Consider the following 24594-nt stretch of genomic DNA (forward strand, 5'->3'; position numbering starts at 1 on the left):
CTTAACCAGCAGACTTAAAATGCTGGGCATCCACCGAAGGGTAGATGTAGCCCCTGATGGTCAAGCACTCAAGCCGCAGAGCTGTGTCTGCACTTCACAGACACTCTTCTCATCCTGGAGAGGACATTTGTGAATCAAACTCAGCACCTCAGTCTGGATGGAGTTGATGCAACCTTCATTCCTGCTAGCCCTGATACCATCCGGTCCAGAATGGGCTCCTGGCACACTTTCCCCAGCAGACGTTTGGTGGGCTTTATCCAGCACCATGTGCACCTTGACTGTCTCCAGAATATGTGTGGTGAACTCATTCATGTCTTCCAGGATGCGGATATTCAATACCTTAAGACTCTTTGTTCCCGTGGTACACTAGAGGACACCAAGCACTTTGACATATGTTCCGACTGAAAGAACTGTCATCTCCTGCTTGGCTTTATTTGCACCAAACCCCCTGCCAGGCCTCAATTGATTTCGACGACTTATCATCGATTTTGTAAAGAATGCACTTTGGAGCTTTCTCTGCCCATCTGATTATGCCTGCAACAGAGGCATGGGAAATTTATGATTCCCTAATCTTGAACACATTGTCAACCACAGTGGAGGTGAGCAGCTGGCTTGCCAAACAAGGTACAATGCTCTGGATTTTGGCCCTGAGTTTTATGATCTTGGGAGCAGAAATTGTACCTCTCTCAGATGGTTGGTCCTGGCTTCTACTTGCCCCATCAGCAGCAGAGACGCTGTGAGTGTTCTAGTCTACCCGCTTTGTTAATGAATGCCACAATTTCAAGTCACATTGTTATTGTTTTTTGAGGCAGTGTCTGGTTATGCAACCAAGACTGCCTTACTCAAGTCTGTAGCCCAGGCTGGCCTCGAACTCATGATCCTTCTACCTCAGCCTCCCTAATGCTGGGATTACAGGGTCACCACCATACTAGGCTTATAATCACGTCTTTAAAGATTTATTTATTCATTCATTCATTAAATTCAAAGAAATTTTTGGAGTACCTGAGCATTCCACAGTACAGCAGACATGGAGTTGGTTATACTGGGGTGGGAGTGGAGAGTACACTATGGTTACTATTCTCAAAGAACTCAAATCCTTGCTCAAATCATGTGGAAACAATGGCAAGACAGTCACCACTGAAGGATTATCATACTCCAAAGTAAATCTTTTAAAATTTTTTAACATAATTTTCCAATTATTTTGCCAAATGTGCTACAAGTATAAATAAATAATATATCTGGATTTATACATAAATCCAAATTGAATGATTGATCTCTAAATTATTTTCAAGGCTCTGTGTACAGGTCAAAAAAGTATAATACACGGGCCTAGTATGTACAGAGGAAACATAATTAAAATCACAAATTTTTAAATATACTCTTATCTAGCAAATTCTGAACTTAAGGTTCTAGCAATTTGTAACTAGATCCTAGAGGATTTTATATTACACTGAAAGTCTATCTTTCTTTATAAAACACTTTATTTGGGTGTTACTAATTTAAAGGTTTCTTACGGTTAATAAAGGAACAATAATTGGAATTCATAACTGGCAAGTAACTTCTCCTTTAACAATCTTTATAGTTAGTTAATAGCCTAAATGTGTAGAGTTGTAAGGAGTTAATTAATAGTCTCTGATTTGTTTTACTGGTTAGGCTAATTCAGTTTTTGCTGTCACAAAATTACAGAAATGTGTGAGTAGTATATATAAAACTTGTATAGAATAGGAAATTACATGTACCTCTCAAGTTTAATAGGAATAAAATCATACAGCCATATACTTAATTTATTTTATAAATAATAATCATTGTGTGAGTACAGATTTCCATGTAAATAGGGATATTTAATTTCTGATTCTGTTTTATATAACCAAAGAGGAATTAAATATTCAGATTAAGCATTTTTTTTAAATATTTACAACCTGACAATCAGACACTGCTGTTTCATTAGCTAATATCAGACTTGTGGTCAGATAACCTTGAGTTTAAAATAATATAACTGGTTGTTGTAATCCCAAACAAGTACACATTACAAATTGTACAAATCATACCAAATCGGTAAGAACCACCCACCTGACAGGATTGCTTGTTAAAGAAACCCTCAGGGATTCCAGGCAGTTAAGAAGTTTCTCATCTGAAATACCAGATCGCAATTCATGGACATATTCTTGTGAAGACAGAGTGCATTCATGTTTGCTGTTTTTCAGACCACCCTATAAAATAAAAAAAAATACATTTTAGACAATTTTTACTAATCTTTCAAAGTAAATTAATGCATAGAAAAATTTTTTTCTATATAAAATGTATGTAGAGTACTAAGGCAATTAAAAGAATTTTTTTTTCCTGTTTAGTTATGCTAGGGATCAAATCCAGGGCCTTGCACATACTAGGCAAGTATTCTACCTTTGACCTGTGTTCTCCAACCCAAAGATTCTTTGATCACAGAATTGAGTGGTAAAATTGTATTGTATATATTGCAGCATATTGTAATTTTCTCTATTACATTGCTGATGCTCATGACCTGAATAAAATACTGACTTGAATTGTTGAGCATGGTGGCTCACACTTGCAATCCTAGATACTCAGGAGGTGGAGATCAATAAGATCACTGCAAAAACAAACTTGTGAGACCCAATATCAACTAATACACCAGGACTGGTGGCACAACTATATAATCCTAGCTATGAAGGCAGCATAAATAAGACGATTGCGGGAAAATAATTGAAGCAAAAACGGCTAGGGGCATGGTTCAAGTGGTAGAGCACTTGTCTATCAAGCTCAAGGTCCTGAATTCAAACTCAAGTATCACCAAAAAACAAAAAATCATTTACGTTTCAAGTTAAGATAATTATATCCAACTCCAAATAAAGAAAAGAAAATTTAATTAAAAATATTATACATACCCTAAATGTATTAAAATATCAAAATATCACCATATCTCAAAAACAGGTGAAAATGGTTATTAAAATATAAACCAATATAGTCTTCAATTAGGATGTTAATTAAGCAAATCAATCTAAAGCATTCACTAATTCCCAATGTCCCTACAACTGTTACTCCCATGTTGTAGATTAATTTTAAAGTCATTAAATGCATTTATCTAATAGCAACTACTTTTTAATTTAATTTTCAGTATACATGGGGTTATTTCTAAAACTCATTATCTCATCACAGCTACTTACCTTCATCACCTTGCTATAACTATATAAGTAGTTCAGGGAAAAGGCTGGGAGAAAAATATCAACATATTCACTGTACTAATAACTCACAGTTTTACATTCTAGACATACCTAATCATAACTTCTTCTTCCCAACACTATAAATGGGTTCTCCTGAACTGACTCTAGCTTCAGTCCCATTTTCTAAGTTCATGCAAATTACACTCACTTTTTGCTAGATACCTAAGCAATTTTTCCTTCATTGTGTAGAAGTCTTATCACTACAGGATATGGAATTTTTTTAAACCAATGGTAGGTGTGAGGTTGTGGCTCAAGCCTGCCTGACAAGCATGAGGCCCTGAATTCAAACCCCAGTACTGCAAATAAATAAATAAATATTAGTAAAGACAAATGGATTTCCTAGAATTTTATACTGTTTGACTTTTTACTGAGAATTCCTCTTCACTGTGGAAATCACTAATCATTCTTAATTTCTGAATTTAAAAAGTCCCATTAAATAATAAATATTAAAAAACCTAATAAAGTCTTACAATATTTGTTTACAGTACTGTGGCAACATTACCATTACTATAGCACTCAAAATATTCTGGCAGAAGTCATTATTTATGTCTGTTTCTATACTAGGAATGTCAAGTATACCAAGTACCCAACACTATATAACCTGAATTTAGTCAGCCTCTTAAAAAGAGTGCCATTTTTCTAATGTGTTCATGTGTTACAGAATGAAAACTACAGTTTCATATTTTAGCACCCTTATTTTGTGTAATGGACACAGACTTGATTTTTCTTGCTTTGTTAAAGAGATGCAGTAGATGTTCAAGAAGTATACTGGATGAATTACCACATAGATGACACAGTTAAGTAAAAACATCACTTTGAAATAATTTCTACATTTCTACAACTTATCTAGCCATCTCTTATTTCACAAGAAATAATAGCGTTCACATTTGTAGAATAAATTTGAAATTACACTTTTATTTTTGCTCAATCAACTCACTTTCTTCCACAATGCAAAGTCTATCAGTAAGAACAAATGGAACTGTTACTGCATGCAACATTCTGAAAACTATTAGAAGAAATTTAAATTTTGCATGTCCACAGTCACATACTACTTTCATATAATCTGCAAACTTCTCTTACCTAACAGATAAAATGGTCCTGCTGATGTTATCCTGGAGGCTTGCATATGGAACTTCTTCCTTTGTATTTTGTCATTTTCTCTGCCTAGAAGACTCTTAGCCCAACCTTTCCATTGCTGGCTCCCATCATTTCATACCAGCCCCATAGTCTTCCCTGTCCACATTCTAGCTATCTTCCCATTTTAGATCCCATATACAATGTTAGCTTTATGTACGTTTATTGTGTTTACTATGCCTTCTCCACTAGAACAAGGTCTGTGAGGCAGGAATATTGCCTGCCTTATCTACCAAATCCTTGGATCTTAAGACACTATTTGGCACATAGCAAGCCCTGAATACATATTTCCTGGAAATTTCAACGAATAATACACAAACTGGCAAATGACTGGTAAATTTGAACACTCTGAAGCTTCTAAATGCAGGTTAGCTATTGTGATAGTTAATCTTGGTTGTCGACTTGACTGAATTGAGGGATGCCTGGATTTAGTAAAGCATACCTCTGGGTGTGTTTATGAGGGCATTCCCAGAGATGTTTAGAGCATGAGGGCTTTGGCCTAATCAATGGTGTATTGATGGATTTGACATCAGGATAAGCTACTGGGTGGTGATGGAACTGTGGAAAGTAGAGCCTAGTTGGAAGAAGTGGGTCAGTGGGGATATGCCTTTGAAGGATGTACTTTGACCCTGGCCCCTTCCTGATACTCCTCAGCATCCTGGCTGCCATGAAGTAAGCAGTCTGTCATGTGCTCGCCACCATGATGAGTCTACCTATCCTGAGGCCCAAAACCATGAGACCAAATCAACCAAGGACTGCAACTCTGACACTATGAGCCCAAATAAACCGCTCCTCCATTAACTTGTTTCTCTCAGGTATTTGTCACAGAGACAAAAAGCCTGACTAACACACTTTGCCAAAGAATATTACAGGTTCTGAGACTTTCCATTACAATATAGAGCAGGTAAACTGAGACATCATAAGGCATGATGGGGGACAGCTCACACATCATCACCTGGTTTCAATCATGTCCCAATAATTTATCTTCTAGTAACCTTTACATAGGATATTAACTAATATTAACAAACTGCTTTGCTCATTTATGACAAAGGGGTAAGAAATGCCCTCATGTTTGTTGTGAGGATTAAGAAAGTTCATATAAAGTATCTAAAAGCAGGCATTTGATATTGTACCCTCTCATAGACACAGAAAATGTTAACTCCTTTTCTCCAATTGACCCAATACAGGATTAGTTTAATCGGGCATATGATCACAGCTGAGATACTGTTTATGGAAAACTAAGCCAGCTCATCACCTTAGAGCTCAGTTCCCATACCCAAGTCTTAGAAACAAGTGTAAATTATGTAATTTAGGATACTAAGGAATGGAAGCACATAATCTAATGAACCAAGATGAAATATACAACTTTATAAAACAGATAACTTTTGCTAAGTTTAGAAAGACTTTTGAGTTTTCACACAAGTTCATATTTGAAAACTATGGAAACACGATAGCATGTTAAGGCTGACTGACCCTTGAAGGTCAACTCTTCTAATAGCCTCATTACAGAAATAAAGAATCCCAATGATTGGCAAGTACACATAATTAGTCAGGCTGCAGGACTGCAAAAAAAATATTATGGCCCTCAGATCACTCCTTTATCTACTATGTGCCACTCCCCCAAGATTGAATAAAAAAGTAAAGCAACAACTAATTCTAAAATCTCTATTATAAAATCTCCAAGTGTGGAAGTATCTTCAGCATAATCAATATGGTACAACACAGTATTCAAGAAATCACCTAAAAACAAAACAGAGCAATAGACCAAACTAAATCTCACTATACTTAACAGAGCTGTAATACAGGAATGGCTTATTATTAACATCCTGTTCTGATACTGAACAAAGGCAACAACTAGATAATGGATGGATAATAATGGAAATTTTAATTAGCTGCTCTGTATGAGATTAATGAAAATTACCACTGTGCCTATTTGATCTTTAAAAAATAATGTAGACAAAGTCAGCAATTAGCGTACATCATGCTATTCCAAAGCTAGGTGAACAAAAAAGCTTTCCTAATTTGAAGCCATTCCTTAATTTGGAAAATCATTACGATGGAGACACTTATCAGTATGACTGTGTTTGTATTATTCTAAAACACTGCACAAACAAAAGGTATTTTAGGTCACTTTAATAATCATGCATTCCCCTTACTCTGATATGAAACATTAATATCAAAGCCAGACAAGTAATATTGTAAAACGATCATTTTAAGTTTGCAGTGAAGATAACCACTTCTTAATATAGGTTGACTTAGCTCAAGCATTATCTTTCATTCCTTAATGTAAAAACAGATTTACTTATAATTTGAAAAAAAGTCGTCATAGTTCTTAGCTATAAAGGTATCTTGCTACAGACATTGGATGGAAATATTGATTGTACACAGGGCTTTTCAACTACAGCCTGCACATAGATAACAATTACTATCAATGGTGTCATCTTCAAATAGAAGGACAATATTGTCATGAAAACAGTAATATTGTTACTGTTATTGACTGTTTTATGAACCCTAACATAGTCAAGTTTCTTTGGCTGTTTTAATCAAGTAAGCTTCTTATCTATCACTGTAGTTCTCTGAAAACACAATGTTAGTGATTAACAAATTTGGAATTATATGTACACAGGTTCACAGTGTTCTTTAATAGGTTCTTAGAACTTTATTTAAAGGTCTAAGAAATTGAAAAACAATTTTCCTCAACAATTCCTGGAGTTCAAGTAGGAAAGGGTAAAACAAAGTGTCCTGTCCAAGTCTATCCATCTATTTACTCTGATAATGATATATTTGGTAAGCTATACAACTCTGAATATATCACTAAACATTTCAATTACTTCTACTAATATAAGAAAAACATCTCTTAAAGGAAAAGCATTAGTTAGCTAATTAATTTATTAAAAATATTAAAATTATCTTAAATTTATTATAGTGTTACCAATAATTTTATTTGCATTGAAAAGTCTTTTAGCTGGCAGAGTGGCTCCAGTTGTAGAGCACCTGCCTAGGAAATGTATGTGAGGTCCTGAGTTCAAACCTCAGTACCACCAAAAAAACAAAAAAGGTTAGGGCTGGTGGAGTGGCTCAAGTGGTAGCCCTGAGTACTCAGACCCCAATACTGTCCAAATAAATAAATAAACAAATATCTTTTAAATGCATGAAAAAATGAAGGGTACAAGATATTACATATAGTATACAAGATACTTCACATAGTGTCATTTCCTATTTCAGAAAACACTTTTTAATGAAGGCATTCTCATAGGATGAAAGTAATATGCAAAATAAGAAAACATATACCAAATTCTAGGGCAGGAAAAGAAATTTTATAACAATCTAGAAACATAATTTTTCAGAATATCCATTTGTCCCAAAAGAATGTAATTGTGTAAATTTAATGAAATTTGATTAGCTAAAATGTTTAGTGAAAGAAATCTATAAATTTTTCTATGATGAAATCATTTATTGTTTACTCAATGAAACTTTAACATATTAAATATCAGTTAAATATTTCACTGCAAAATTTTAGAATCCAAGACCATCAGAGACCAAATACTTAAATAATTCTCTAATGAGCTATTAAAAATGTCAAGTACAGGCTGTTCACAGTGGAACACACCTACAATCCCAGCTACTAGAGATACAGAGATTAGAAATGTCACAGTTTGAAGACAGCCCTGGCAAAAATTTAGTGGAACTCTGTCTCCACCAATACAGCTGGGTGTAGTGGTACCCACCTATCATCCCATCTACCCAAGACGTGTAAATAGGAGGATCATAATCCAGACCGGTCCAGGCAAAAATAGGAGACCCTATTTAAAGTAATAACTAAAATGAAAAGGGCTGGGGGCATGGCAAGTGGAGAGTAGCTGCCTAGTAAGCACAAAACCCTGAGCTCAAACCCCACTACTACCAAAGAGAGAGAAAGAGAGAGACGTGCCAAATATGCAAAGATATGTAAACATATTTAAACTCAATAGCCATATTGATATTTCTTTTGTTGTGAAACACTAGTTTATAGACTATAAAGGAAAATACTTCATAGCAAATAATTATACCATTAAAAGATTTTAAAATGCTACATTTTAACATTAACTGAAATAAAAGGGTGATTTTATTTTTGAGACAAAGTCTCCTATAAGACGGGCTGGCCTTGTGCTCACAGTCCTCCTGCCTCAACCTCCCATGTGCTGGGATTATAGATGTGTGCCTATATCTGGTTCAAAAGGTGATATTTTAAAGTAGAATGTTTATCCCAAAACACTGACTTAGTTTCTTTTAAAACAACCGCTACATCTGATGTAGACATCAGTACTGAAAGGCCAAAACCACCATTTATGATTTGTTAGTGAAAGCAAATTAAAATATTTAATGACATTAAATATTAGTCAATCTGTATAATAAGCAATCAATCTAACATGTTTCTCTTCCCTATAAAATAATAAACATGTAGACTATTCTATAATTAAAAACTACCTATAATTGCTTTCTAAAACTACTATTAAGCAATTATGGTGAACAATGTGTATATACGCAAATGACAACAAATAAATCTTTAAAATTATAAAATGTGTCTACTATCATTTTTATGACCCCTTATCATGATCCATAGTACTTGAGGAAAAATGCATAAGCATTATGTTTATCTTTAATTTCACAGAAGCCCTTGAAGATATCAGATAATGAAATGTAAACCGATATAAATTAGCCCAGGAGTTCTTAACCTGAGGTCCCAATTCAGGGAATGTGCAAATTTTGAAGGAGAAATATAACATCTTTATGTTCAGTAACATCTAACTTGAATTTAGTAATTTTTTCACTTATGAAAGTAGATAAGGGACTAAAGTAATACTAGCAGAACATGCAAATAGACATCACAGATATTTTATCATAACACACATTACATGCAGAAGTATCTCATATCATTTATGCTCATCAATTCTTCAAAATTACACTAGTTCCATGTTATTTTCTTATTTAACAAATACAAGGAAGCAAATTACTGCGCCTCAGTTTTTAAATCTATCTTGAGATACTAAAAATATGCATGCAGTCCTAAGAAATAATAGTAATGTGGAGAGATTTCCCCCTCACCAATGGAAGCATCTTCCAAATCTATACTACAGTATAACTGGGATACTGATATTGATTAAACCCACCTAAGTTATTCAGAGTGCCTTAGTTTACGTGCATTTATTTGTGTGTGTGCATGTGTGTAGTTCTCTGCAGTTCTATTATGTGTAAATTCATGGATTCAACCACCACAATCAACACATAGAGCAGTTCTACTACCACAAGAATCTCTCATGTTGCCCTTTCATAACAATACCGGCTTTCCTCCCTCAACCCTGACAACCACCGATCTGCTCTCCATTTCTACACTTTTGTCTTTTCAAGAATAGAATCATACTCTATGTATCCTTTTGGCATGAGCTTTTTCAACTCAGCATAATGTCCTGGAGAACCACAAAAGTTCTTGCACAAAGGATCTCATGGCACAAAACGAGTTAAGAACATGGGTAGTAGTAGCCTGTTTCCTGTACTTGGCAATTACACTGCATTCACTCCACTCACTGCCCAATGAAAGGATTTTGAAAGGGTATGCTACTATTTTAAATAGCTAAAGTTCATTTATATACACAGCCATTTTTAAAGCTGGATGTGATGATGTCTACTAGAATAACAATATATTAGTATAACCAGTCTCTTCACTCTACTACTCAATGATAGGAACAAGAGTGAAAACTTTACCAAAATTTATTATGTTGAGGCAAAAACTATGAGGATATTTAAATAAAATGTTTTCCCTCCCTGCTTTACCATTTTATAGACCCAATTCCAAGAATCACTTTAGACATTATAACAAACCCAGTTTCATAATATTTTTACAGATTATAAATGTTTCCTAAGCCTAGATAGAAACTACATTTTAAGTAGGTAATGAAGCTATAAATTGTAAATGAAATAAAGATTTATTCCACAAAACAAAAAATTACCCTATTATTTTCAAACCCTAACCTTTCAAACATTTTTGTAAATGCTATCAGACAAAATGAATGCAACGAATATTATTCAATTCCTTGCCTAGTAGCTAGCAAGATATCAATAGTAAAATATCCAAAGGATATGTAAACAAGAAAAAGTAAAAGAACTGTAACTGAATGGATGTGTGTCTTTGGCACTAAGTGAGATTGACAGATATGGATATCAATGATACCTGACATTTGCACAGCAGAAACAACTTTTGTACCTTTTCCTATATATTATTTCTTCTGAGTCTAATAACAAAGGAAGATGTTATAAAACTCTCCGCCCACCCAACCTTGTTTCTTAGCTCTCTCTCTGGCAGTTGTGAAAATTGAGTCATGGAGAAGTCATGACTTCCTGAGACTATATAAATAGCCAGGCTAGAACCCAAACTACAAAGCCCCTTTTTGAAAACAGCACAAAACTATCTTCAAGGATGTACAGCTTGGTCACAATGGACGATTATAACAAAAATAGAAAAGTAGGCAAAAGTTTCCTCAATGTTTCTTGCCCTTAACAGCTGTGTGATTTTAGTCAGGTTATCACTTGACTTCCTGGGCCTCAGATTATCATTGTACAAAACAGATATAATACAGTGTCTACCCTTAGGCTTGCGAATGATAAAAATATAAATCCTTGTAGAAACACATGTCTGGTATACAGTAACCACTTAATGTTCAGTGATATTACATATTATTTTATCATTAATTTAATGAATACTTTTTAATAATTTTCTAGTGGAAGAAATAGTGGGATCAAGAAATTATTAGCTTTTGGTCACCTAAAGTATTTAGGCATAAGTGGCCTAATTTTCCTGAGATGCCTAGGAAAGGGTTTCAACTTAGGTAGGAGTTTATACTCTTATTTTCAACTGTATTTCAAGGGTCCGTAGAGTTCCTAGAGGTGTCTTGGGGGCAGCCTTAGTGGCTGAGGAGGGTATATGCAAAAAAAGGAAGGCTCATTGAGAGAGTACTAGTCCTTCTCTCCCCTAATAATGAGGGCACTTGCACATTTATATATTCATATTCCACATATGATTTCCTATGAAAAAGTAGCTCTGATGTTAAATAAAAGTTTTAAACCCACTGAGCTACATGATCTCAAAAGTCCTGAATCTGTAATTCAGAGTATGCCACCATATGCATACTAAAGCAGAAATTTGGTTTTCTGAGTATAAAATTTTAATTGAACACCATATTCTCTGCATATATATTGATTATTCTGGCTTTCAGTTTCTTCAGAAAATAATGCTCTTATTGTGCATATGGTCATCTTTTCATATTCCAATATTACCATTTAACATTTATTGAGTTCTCCTGAGGGTTCAAGCTCCAGAAAAACAGAGAAAAGCTATGACACACCCTTGCCATGGCAGAACTTACAGTCTTTGAGTGAGGTGTGATAAGTAGAACATTATCATAGTAGCATGGGAGTTGGAAGTATACATGACTTGACTCTATTTGAGAAAAGGTCAGGCAGTCTATAAATGCTGTTCTCCCACAGCAGAAAAGGCTATTTTAGTCAGAAGTTACAATAAACATTGGGGGATAATAGAATATGACATGTTTGGGGGTTTGTTGATAGGTCAATAAACCTGGAACTCAGGCTAATGTTTCTCAAACTAGGACACTTAAACATAGTCTTAGTGATCCGTGAATTGTGTAAGGGAATTTAAAATTCTGCAGGTTCATTTCTTAATATGACAAAGCTAAATATGAACTGAACCTTCTGGATAACCACCTTCCATCCAATAACTGCCATCTAATCTCAGCATCCATATTTGCATTTAAAATCACATTACAGGGAAGTCAAACTTTCATTACCTCAGGCTGATGAAATAGCTTTAGTATGAAAACATCTTTTTACCAAAATAAAGACCAGATGACATCACAGCATGCTGTCTGTAGCCATAAAAATTTAACCACAGAGCAAACAGAACACACAGGTGGTAAGGTTGGATCATCCTATGGCACTATAGGCACAGAGAGCACAAAAGTGCCTGTACTCTAATATATTCACATTGTGTATGGCCATTTAGATTCAGAAAATCATTTATCACTTAAAATCAGGTTAATTTAAAATTTTTTATTTATTCTTTATTTAACATGTATATTTGCTTTTATAGGTTGCATAAGAGCTATTTAGCATACTATATATCTTATTTTGTGTTGACACAAAATTAAACTGTACAATTAAAATACTTATGTCAATCCTTAGAGAAGGATTTCCATTGAAAAGGGCCTACATTTTGTCCAAATGTGAGAAACTGCCATAGGTCAGAGGAAGGTAGTGAAAGTGAAGTGACAAACAGATCCGTATTTTAAATGGAGGCTCAGGCACAGTAGTGTGTAGGAGCAGCTGAGGGAGGAAGTAGAAACAGTGGATTTGTTTAGAGACATGTTTGAATCATCAAGGAAGAATGTGATGATGTGCTAACCATAAGAATGGACTTAGAAAGAAAAGACTGAATTAGAAAGCTGTTTATGACATAGACTTACTAAATGCATAAGTAAATAGGATTGTGTGGGTAGTTAATACGGAAGAACCAAGGTGCTTCCCAGGGTTAGGCTGAAACTGTGAGCTAACTGTTATTGTTACCTGCAGTTTTTACAGATCAGGAAACTGTGGTTTAGAATAAATCTGGGTGAGGCCACATTGCCAGTGGAGTCTGAAAATTGATCTCAGGTCTAAGTCCTACATGCTTAACCATTGAACATACTGCCTCCATATTACTAGCAATAAAGTTATATTCAAGATTACTATGGAGAATACACAATCTGAGATGAGAAGGGACACTCTGGGCCCAAATTTACTCCTTGCTCGCCCTTTTCTCAAGTACTGAGAGGGAAAGATGCTATAAAACTGAGTTTCAACCTGATCAAGTGACATCAACAGATGGCAGAATGGTAGTCCTCTGGCTTCATTCCCAACAACTATCCACAGGCAAGAATCTCACAGTGAATATCCTAAAGACTGTCAGTGAGGCTGAGACACACTCTTGCACCACAGAACAGAGAAATGCCACTATCCAACAGGAGGAGGAACAGTTCTCTTTGCACTGGCCCTCTCCCATGTTAGCACCATGCTACATGCAGAAAGTTCCCCTGGAACTTCCTAGTAGGATGGGTGAGCTGGAAGCAGATATTTGGCTTCCCCATCATTCTAGGACTTTTGACAGGACACTTGAACAACTCGATACCAACTCAACAAAATCCATTTAGTATAAAGAAAACAAATAACCCAGTTATATTTAGGCAAAGGAATTGAATAGACATTTCTCCCCTAAAAAAAAAAATGTAAACAGCCAACAAAGCATATGAAAAATGCTCGGTATCACTAATCATGAAAATATAAATAAAAACACCACAGTGGTATATCATCTCACTACTGCTAGTATATTTATTATCAAAATGACAAAAGATATAATAGACTAAGATGGAGGGAGAAGGGAGCTTTGCATGCTGTTGGTGGGAATGTAAATTGTACAGCCATTATGAAAAACAGCATGGATGGTCATCAAAAAAATTAAAAACAGAACTACCATATGATCCAGCAGTTCCACTACTGAGTTTATATCCAAAGGAAATCAGTTTGGTGAAGAGTTATCGGCACTCATATATTTATTATAGCATTATTCACAATAGCCAAGATATGGAAGCAAACTGAGTATTCATCAGATGAATGAATAGAGAAAATGTGGCACATATAAACACAAGGAAACACTATTCAGCCATAAAAAGAAGAAAACCCTACCATTTGAGACAATGTGGGTAGAACTAGAGATCATTACGGTAAGTGAAAGAAGCCAGGCACAGAAAGATATACTATATGACCTCACTCATATGGAATCTAAAAAAGGTGATGTCATATAAATAGAGAATAGAATGGTGGTTACCAGAGGCTGGTGTAGTTAGGGGTGAGGAAGAGCTGGGCAGATATTAATCAAATGATACATAATTATATAGAAAGAATACACTCAACTATCCACTGCACAGCATAATGGCTAAAGTTCATGATGATATGTTTTATTTCTGAAAAATGCTAAGAGACTGCATATACAGTGTTCCCACCACAAAATGACTATGGGAGATAATGCATTTGCCAAATGGCTAGATTTAACCATTCCACAATGTATGTATGTATACTTTAGATATCATATTATACCCAAAACATACATATGATTTTTACATCAATTTTTAAAAGAAAGAAATTTGAATAAAAAGAATCTCAGCGCAGGGCTTACATTTAGAAGCACATAGCAAAAAGTACAGAGCAGAATATTTTACAGACAGACAAGAAAGAGTGGGCATGTGAAGAGGGTGTTTTAATTTGCATGTATGCAACCGAGTTCAAAATTTTCACTTTATATGAGCTCACCTCTCAACAAATTCTTGCAACATTAAAAGTGATCATTTATTTACAGTAAAATCAACTAGTCCATAAATGCTCAGGTTAATTAAATAAACTGACATCTTTGGAATCAAATAATAACTTAGTGGAATAGTCTTCTGGTTAGAGTTTAAAGGAGGAATGATTTGTTTAGATTAGTATATGTAAATTCTAAGAATATATAGAAGTTGATCTGGGTTTCATTTCCATAAACTGATTTTACCTAAAAAATTCTAACATTTGTTTTTATTTTATACAGTAGTGATGGATTTCTTAGAAGTTATTCAAGCTTTTGTGATAATTCATCTGTGTTATATAAAAACCAATTTTAATTCTCAAATAGTATACTATTAATATCACAAAATACCGCCTATGCACAACCCTAGCTGAACTTAAAAGAACCACCGATAAGAATACCAAGCTAGTAATTACGTATAAAGTCTTAACAGAGTATTTTTCATAAAAGTAGAATGTTCTGACCCACAAGTGCTTTATGTCACGTCACAGAGCATATGCCAACATAGGTGGCAGTATAATAGTACCCAATATAATGATATTGCTTTAATAGATTACCAACCATGTGTTTCTGGCTTGTAGCATTCTTGTGTGTATTTTTCTTTTCTTAAGAGACAGGGTCTTACTACCTAGCCACGGCTAACCTCAAACTCCCAATTCTCCTGCCTCAGCCTCCTAAGTGCTAGGATTATACAAGTGTACCACCATGCCTGGCTCTGCTTTATAGCACTCTTAACTCTACAGACTTAAGTTGTGACTCTTAGCATAAGAGAACACACAGTCCTGTTTCCTCAAAATAATTATTTTAGAAATAAGATTTCTTCATGGTTCACATTGTATATTATATTACTTTTGCAAGCACTTTACTTCACAAGGAGAAAAGTAATATGATTAATACAGAACACACACACACACACACACACACACACACACACACACACACCTCTTAAAGGCTTCTTTCCTTTCTTTTACTATCCGAAGTAGGATACAGATATTAAATGTCTTCAGTAGTTAACCAGTAATCTTTCATAAACTTCCCCACAAAAGGAGTGTGTCTTTAAAATTATCAATACATTCCATGAGGATTATATATAGCAAAGAATAAAAAACAATTCATGTTTTAAAGTAGATTTTTACTTAATATGAAATAGCACAATGTATACTCCCCAAAGCTAACATGCGTTAGAGGTTCTACTGCTAATACCATATTCTTCAGACAAAATAAGATATGACAAAACAACAACAAAAAAAGTCAGCCATCTGGAGCTCAGCAGGTTAATGCACTATTTTCACATTTCCAACTACTACAATTAAGGGCATAATACTCTCAAAAGAAGAGACTATTATATGATGTGCATCTTTGGAAAAATAAGAATCTTGCAAAAATGAAAAACTTGAAGCTTCCTCAGGCTGTCTCAAAAGTTGTGGCATGTTTTTGGCAAGATTGATCTCACGTCTAAAAGCTTGTACAGTCATAAACTACATTTACATAAAAACTCAATGTGTTATAATTGATTGGCTTTCTTGATATTGTGCAAGGGTTGGGGGAAACTAACTTTGGAATCATGGAAATTTGATTTAAATCCAGTATCCATTACTCAGGACTATGTAAATATGCAGGTAAAATTTTTCTGAATTTCATTACAAACAACTCTAATAAGTTGTTTTGAGAATTTAAACAGATCAGTGTAAAATACGTAGCACGGTGATAGTTAGGTATACAATGCATATTAACATTATCAACAACATCTACCTTTTTCATTTTTTCTTTTGCAGTAGTAAGATTGATCTAGGCAAGGAGTCTACCACTGAACTATATCCCCAACCCTTGTTTTTATTGTTTAAAGACAGGGTCATGCTACATAACCAAGGCTGCCCATGAACTCATAATCCTCCCGCCTCCACCTCCTGAAGTACTGGGATTACAGGTGTGTGCCACCATGCCCAAAACATCCACTTTTTGAGTATATTATGTATCATTCACCACATACTCATTATCCTAATCTTTAGAAACACCTTGAAAAGCCAATAATTATTCCTTTTTTACAAATGAGAAAACTGAAGCTCACAAAAGTTCAGAAACTTACCTCAGGTCAAACAGCTTGTAAGTAGAAGGGATCCAAACATTATCCACTTGAACTCCTTCCAGGGACCTACAAGCCTTTATAATTTTGATCCTAGCTCCTTTTATAAATTCATTTCATTCCATTCCTCATCCATATTCACTAACCTCTGCACCCACTCCTTTATTAGCTGACACTGAAATACCCCAAGACCACTCCCACATTAGGGCCTTGATTCTATTCACTCTACTCAGACAGCTCTTGTCCTAAATTCATCCATGGTTGTCTCCTTTTAGTCATTCAAATATCACCCTCTCACATAGGCCTTAAATGTCACCCTCTCACATAGGCATTAAAACAGAATCTTTACAAAATACATCACTTTGTTTTAGTCTTTGGTGAGGGGGCTCTTATTACTAGCTGGTATTTTCCTTATTTACTCATCTGTCTGTTATCCGTCCTCCTTCACTAAACACAATTTCCTTGGCAACAGTTTCAAAACCATGTTTATAAACTATACCCTATCCCCAGCCCACTGCACAGTGCCTAGAACGTAGGAGGTCCTCTTTAATATTTTTTGGATGAATGAATGAATAATTGGATATAAAACCTATGCTTTTAACTCACTTATTAAAATTCACATGTACCACCAGGCATGGTGGTACACACCTGTAATCCAGCTTCTTGAGAAGTAAAGATGAGAAAAACAAGGTTCAAGGCCAACCCAGGCAATTTTGTCAGCAAGACTCTGTCTCAAAAACAAACCAGGTGTGGTGGTACACACCTATAATCCTAAGTACTTGGGGAGGAAGAGGTAAGAGGATCATGGTCCGAGACCAGTCCGTGCAAAAAGCAAGACCCTACTGGAAGAAAAAAAAAACTTAATACTAAAGGGCTAGGCATGGCTTAAATGGTAGAATGCCTTCCTAGCAAGTGAAAGGCTCTAATTTGAAGTGCCAGTATCACAAAATAAAATAAAATACATACATACTTACACAGATTTAATTCATAACAAACTTGGGGAATAGCTGAGTTTTCAGGATACACAACCTTAGTGGGAAGAATTTGTGATAAATTTCCCTAAAATACTACATAGCATACCAAAAACACTCTTAGACCTGCAATGAGAACAAATTTCTCAACTTTAGTCAGATTTTCTTAGTGTTAGAAGGGTCTCCTTATCAGTTCTGGAAACAAATCCCTAGATTCATGGCCTTACACAAACCTGAGGATCAACTCTCCTTAATCACACTGGGATCCATAAATCACTCCATTTGTCTATCTGGTCCTTTCACCAGTCAATGCTCCACGTCTGTCATTTTACATGATCAAAAGATTGTATATAAGATTTTACTAGAATGAGCTGTCAGTTCAAAGACAACATCAGTAATACTAAAGAAGCAGTGTGCTGAAGAAGGAAACTCAATGGACTGGAAATTATGGCACTTAAGATTTTAAACTTTGCTGCTACCAATTTGCTTTGGGTCATAAGGTACACACAGGTTCTCTGGATGAATGTGATTCCTCTCTTATGAAAATGAGGTTTTAGGCTAGAAGACTATTTGGAAGGATGCTTACAACTTGAAGATCCCATAGTTCTAGAACAAAGTAAGGAATAAAAATACCTGAGACCTGTGAAAAAGAGTCACCAGTGTCATGACAAAACGGCATGAGACTGTCCACTAGGATCCTGATTCCCGTAAAGTTGTACATTTTCTGCTTTTATTCTCTACCTCTACATAGATACCAAAGGTAAACAAATGATTTACCCTTGAGGTTCATTAGTGCTCCATGGTTCTCAGCAAGTCTTCACTTCCTCTACCAGTCATTTTAGGTTTTACTCATTTGCTCAATGTGTGATCTACTTTATATTACTGTAACTGTAGAAACTCTTAGGGTTTGAAGAGGGGGCTTCTTTCCTCCACTATATTTTTCATTCATTGAAGCATAAAAATCCACATGGGGAAAGCATTTTTATGAAAAATATCATATACATTAATAAATTTAGAGATGTACATCTCACAACTAATTTATGACAATTCAAATAAAATGCCATGCACCATTACCACTAAATATGACAAGAAATTTGAAACTAATTTGAAACATTCAATAGCACTCATAGAAAGGAGTTTCGCTAAGAATATTAAAAATTGATACAGGCTCACTATCAAACTAGCTGACTCTCTAAAAGCAAAAATAAAACAAAACTAAAGGGCAAAAATTCAATTCTTGTCCCAAAATGCTTATTTCTATAGGCTTTGCAAAAAGCATAAGGTCTTTGTGATCCAAGCAGAGCCATTCTGAAATGTCCAACTACAGTACAGCCTCCACAGCATAAATGTGAAATTTGAATAATGGTAAATGCTTGGAATCCTTAGAAAAGTGTTTTGTGTATGTAAGGTATTATTATTTTATCTATGACATTACTGATTTCAAAGACCCTTTTAGCTCATATGACATGTTAGTTTTTATGGAAGCAAATGACATTCCTGCATTGCCTTTGGTTTCTATCTCAGCTGGTGGGTTGATTCAGTCAACACTTACTAAGTACCAGATACTAGATATACAAATATTGCCAAGACACAGTTCAAAGTCAGGCACAAGAGGATGAGAATAGCATTTTCTTTACCAAGAGAGTTTTTAATGAAAATCTCCTTCTACTGATCCCAAGATTTCTACTATTTATAAAATGCTACTGTTTCTAGATTAGAAAAAGTGAGATCAATTTATAGATACAACTTGAGTCATAAAAAAACATTGATTCAAGTATGAGGGTAAATTATTTTTCATGCCATTGTTTCACTGACCATTTCTTCAATTGAAATACCACAAGTTAGTAAAATACCTTTACCTACTTTTATGCTTACTATATTAAGTTGTAGTGAGGTTGTTTTGTTTTGTTTTGTTTTGTTTTGTTTTCAGACAGTCCTGAAACTAAGGGCCTTATGCTTGCTAGGCAAGGACTCTACCACTTGAGTCACACCCAGTCCTTTTTGCTTTATTTTTCAGACAGGGTCTTGAACTTTTGTCTGAGGCAGGCTTTCAACCATGGTCCTTCTACTCCTGCCTCTCAAGTAGCTGGGATTACAGAAATGTATCAACACACCCAGCTTGTTTTTTTTTTAATATGGGGTCTCATTAACTTTTATGTCCAGGATGCATTTTCCCTCTGGAATCTTCAGAATCTTCATGTAATATATAATAAATACAAAAGTATGTATTTATATATAAAATACAGGTTATAACGCAGAAACTAATCATTCACAATCCAAATATAAGTTTTTGCTGCATTGGGAGAAATTTTGTAGTAAATAGTTTTTGCTTAAGAAACCAATAAGGGCCATAGTCATTAGGTTATTAATAAACTAAACTGGAGATCAAAAAACTGTTAAAAGTATAATCATTAATTTCCACTATTCAAATTTTCAAATTTTACATAAACTTAGTATTTAGTTCCTAATATTAGAACTGTTTTGGAAGAACAGAAAATGTATTACAAAAATATATCAAATTAATCCCACAAGGTCCCCAGTAAGGAGAGAATATTATCCCTGTTTCACAGATTGGGCAAGATCTTTAATCAAATTTGGCCATGATCCACAATGTCACAGGAGGTTGAGAATAGAACCTAGGGTGTCTGATTTCTAATCCAGTGTCTTATCCATTAGTGTTTCTCTCTTCTGCCTTTGGTGCTTCTCATTGCCCTAAAATGCAGTCTAGGCTCACTAACTCTCAAAGGACTGACTCGGTTGTCAAGAACATGATGATATAGAACATACAAACCAATTAATTGCTTTAGTTTGGAAATTTAACACAGTAGTGCAATATCAAAAAGTAATAAAGCAGCACACATGCTCAAAAAAGATTCCAGGTATAAAAAAGGACACCATGTACTAACTGCCTTCAGAATAAGTTGTACAACATTCAACTATGTATGAAAAATAATATTCCTTGTATAATGGATTTGAGAATGCACTATACACAGTTTTCCAGAAATTATACAATTACTAATGCAAAATACAATTAAAGAAACTAAAATGCCCTGCCCACACAGTGAGGATGGAAATTCTGTACAGTGCTGATAGCAACATGCAGATTTGCTTTAACATTTCTACAAAGCCATAAATGAACCAAGAGACATAAATGTATGAATTCTCTTTGACCTAATAATGCTACTCATAAAAATCTATCACAGGAAATTATCTGAATTGTGTACAGAGCTTTATGTTCTAAGATGCTCATGATATCATTTTTATAATACAGAAATTTAAAGACTTTTAAAAGTCCAAATGTAGACAAATGAAGAGATAAAACTGTGATAGTTACTTAAAAAGGAATCTCACACAGCCATTAAAATGCTGTAATGATGTGGAAATATATTTTCAAGTCAATGTTATTTAAAATGAGATGAAAAACTATATACAGTATGGGTTCAATTATGTAAAAATGTTTCTAACATCTAAATGGTAATCTATGGCAATTTTAGTGGTAATTATACCTGAGCTATAGGATTTCAGTGCATGCTTTTTTCTCTCTAAAACTTGCTTTGTGGGGTCAGGCACCACTGGCTCATGCCTGTAATTCTAGCTACTCAAGAGGCAGAGATCAGGAAGATCATAGTTTCAGGCCAGCCCAACCAAATAGTTCATGAGACTCTATCTCGAAAATACCTAACACATCAATGCACCCCCAGCACAACAATAATATATTAAAAAAGAAAAGAAAAGAAAAATATCCAACACCAAAAAAGGATTGATGGAGTAGCTCAAGTGATAGAGTACCTGCCTAGCAACCATGAGGCCCTGAGTTTGAACCCCAGTACTGCTCCCCATGCACACACACAAAAAAAAAACACTTGATTTGCAGGGGCTGGAGGTGTTGCTCAGTAGTAGAGCACAGGCTTAGCATACACTAGGCCCAGCAGTAAAAGAACAACAACAACAAAAAAAACCTTGCTTTATTTCCAGATTGTGTAAACTGAAAATTATTACTTTCTTAACTGAAATGCATTAAATATTATTTTAAAGAGAAATCTCTAAGATGTGGGGGAAATTTTCTCATATGCATAGGTATAAGAATTGAATACAGGAAAAATGAGAATAAAAGAGATAAGGAATGAAAGAAAAAAATGAATAATAATAAAAGAGAGACACAAAATAGCAGAGGAAAAAAATGTAGAAAGGAAAAAATAATAGCACCATTTCAACTTCCGTAAATAAATAAGAAGATTTTATTCAAGTATTATCACTTTTTGTATGTCAAAATAGGCCTTGGGACACATCTTTATAGGTAGACATTTGTAAGTAAAACACATTGATGAAGAGAGGAAAAGGTGAAGGTACACTGCACAACACCTAATGCTCTCTATTCAATCAGCAAAGAAAAAAAACTTTCCCATAAGGTTTTCTCATATTTATTTCCTTCAGATAAAATTTTTCTTCTCAACTCCTAACACAGAGTCACTGATTACGTAGTGAATGAGTAGGACCGGCTTTAGACCTTGTCTGATGAGTTCACTGAGCAATCCAGGATTCATTGCAAGGTCAGCACCAAAACAGCCACAGTAAAACAAATGAACAACTTTGACTAATTGTCAGGTGATGGCATTGTTTTAATGGTCACTCATTAGTATAAATGAACATGAAAACAGTCTTTTAAGTAAATAAGTATGCTGACAAGATCATACATGCATACACACAGAGATACCCACCTAAAGTCCTAACTCCAGATATGGTTAAAATCACCTACTTAACACCAGCATTGGCTAGAACTCTCTAGGTAAGGTTCTATGTTAGGAATTCAAGGTAGATGCATTATCTTCTATATGCAAAGTCACTATATTAGGTATTTTGGGTAAAACAGACAAATAAGATAATCTTTGCCTTCAAGGAAGTTTAGAGGGAAAATGCTGATTAACCTCAGTGACATGTCACCATTACAATGACTCATTCATTCAAATACTTCTAAACTCATGCATTTCCAACTATTACTGAAAATTTACTATGTGAGGGCCATTGTTCTTGGTGTTAATGATATGCTGACCAAGAAGACAGTGCTTAAATTGGAAGTTAAAAATACAAATCTTGCCAGGCACACGGGTGGTTTACATCTGCAATCCTAGCTACTACAGAAGCAGAGATGAGGTGGATCAAAATTCAAAGCTAACCTGGGCAAACAGTTTCAGAGAGAGACCCTATATCGAAAGTACTCAACACAAAAAAGGGTTGGTGGAGTGGCTAAAGTGGAAGAGTGCCTGTTTAACAAGCGTGCGACCCTGAGTTCAAACCCAAATACTACCAAAAAGAAAACACACACACACACACAAATCTTAAGGAGTTTACAATACAGTCTGTAGGTCAAAACCACACTGATTCATTCAGCCAATATGGATGGAGCATCTATTCTACCAGACATTCTGTTAACTGTGTAAACCAAGTAGGCAATGGTCTCTTTTTCAGATGGTCCTTATCTTTTAGTGATATAAGCACAGAAACAGAAATGGCATAGGGTAGTATTGAAACACATAGGAGGATGCAACACAGATGTCTAAAGAGCCTTCCTGGAAGAAGGAATGTCTAATATGAAACCTGAAGGTTGAACAGGAAATACAGAACATGAGCAAAAGCGGAGGCAGGGTTTAAGTAAGGGAGAATGTTCCAGGTGCAGGGTATAACACCTGTGAAGACTCAGCGATGCAACAGAAAAACAGAATTACAGAAATGGAAAATGCTCAGCATGACTGGAGGGGTATGTCGGGGAGACTAGGAAGAAGGAAAGGGAAGGTGGATTTACTTGCAAGGCAGCAGATGCTGCTGAAATAAATAAAAGCCAAGGCATTGAAAGCCTTGAGAGCCCCACAAAAGGCTTTGGACTGTACCCAAAGATGTTGAATCACTGAGGAGTAACATGTTTAGATTTGTTTAGAAAGTGAACAACATGGAAGGAAAGCTGGGAGAAGAGAGCAGGGGGCTGGTATTGTAATCTACATTAAGGGAACAATGGCCTAAACTGGAAAAGTTAACAGTGGAAAGGGGAAAAGTGGATGAGTTTCTGAAATATTTTAGCATTTATAATCAATAGAATGTGGTAATGGGTTGGAAGCAGAGAATGACGAAGTGTAAGAAATCAAGAATAAAGGGCATGGTCCAGGGGTACAAAGTAAATTTGATAGGACGAATAAATTCTGTGTCCTATTGTAGAGAGATTATAGTTAATAATGTAGTATACATCTCAAAAATAGCTACAAGAGGAATTCCAAGATGGCGGCTAGAGGTAGGAAGCAGAAAGCGACCCTCCTATAGTGAAATCTTGGAGAGACTCTGGAGACACACTTTGCAGGCATAATCACTGAGAAAAGGCATAACTTTGACTCCTCCACACCTCCAGCCGGCGCAGAGAATCTCCACTTCACGTTAAACGGAGAACCGAGGAGGCCCCCGGGCCGCCAGTGGCCGGCGCCCATACGGCTTGGGAAGACGCGGACCAGGAGACTCATCTCACCGACAGAAATAAGCATATGCTTAGGATGACAGGCTGGAAGAAGATTTACCAAGCCAATGGCCCCCGAAAACAAGCAGGAGTAGCAATACTTATCTCTGACAAAGTAGACTTCAAACCTACATTGATCAAACGAGATAAAGAAGGACATTCCATACTAATAAAAGGGGAAATAGACCAAAAGGAAATAATAATCATCAATCTGTACGCACCCAATGTCAACGCACCCAATTTCATCAAAC

At 35.3% G+C, this 24594-nt stretch overlaps 1 protein-coding gene across 4 annotated transcripts in view; it reads right to left on the bottom strand.

The window, feature by feature from the left end:
* Diaph2 (diaphanous related formin 2) overlaps positions 1-24594 on the bottom strand; it is an 879521-nt gene that overhangs the window by 681793 nt on the left and 173134 nt on the right. For all 4 annotated transcript variants that reach the window (XM_074062667.1, XM_074062668.1, XM_074062666.1 and 1 more), the window contains one exon: positions 2071-2210. In XM_074062667.1, coding sequence (XP_073918768.1) covers positions 2071-2210 — 140 coding nt within the window. The remainder of the gene's footprint in view (positions 1-2070; positions 2211-24594) is intronic.

Source organism: Castor canadensis, chromosome X (assembly GCF_047511655.1).
Source record: "Castor canadensis chromosome X, mCasCan1.hap1v2, whole genome shotgun sequence".
In the NCBI taxonomy this organism is placed as follows: Eukaryota; Metazoa; Chordata; class Mammalia; order Rodentia; family Castoridae; genus Castor; species Castor canadensis.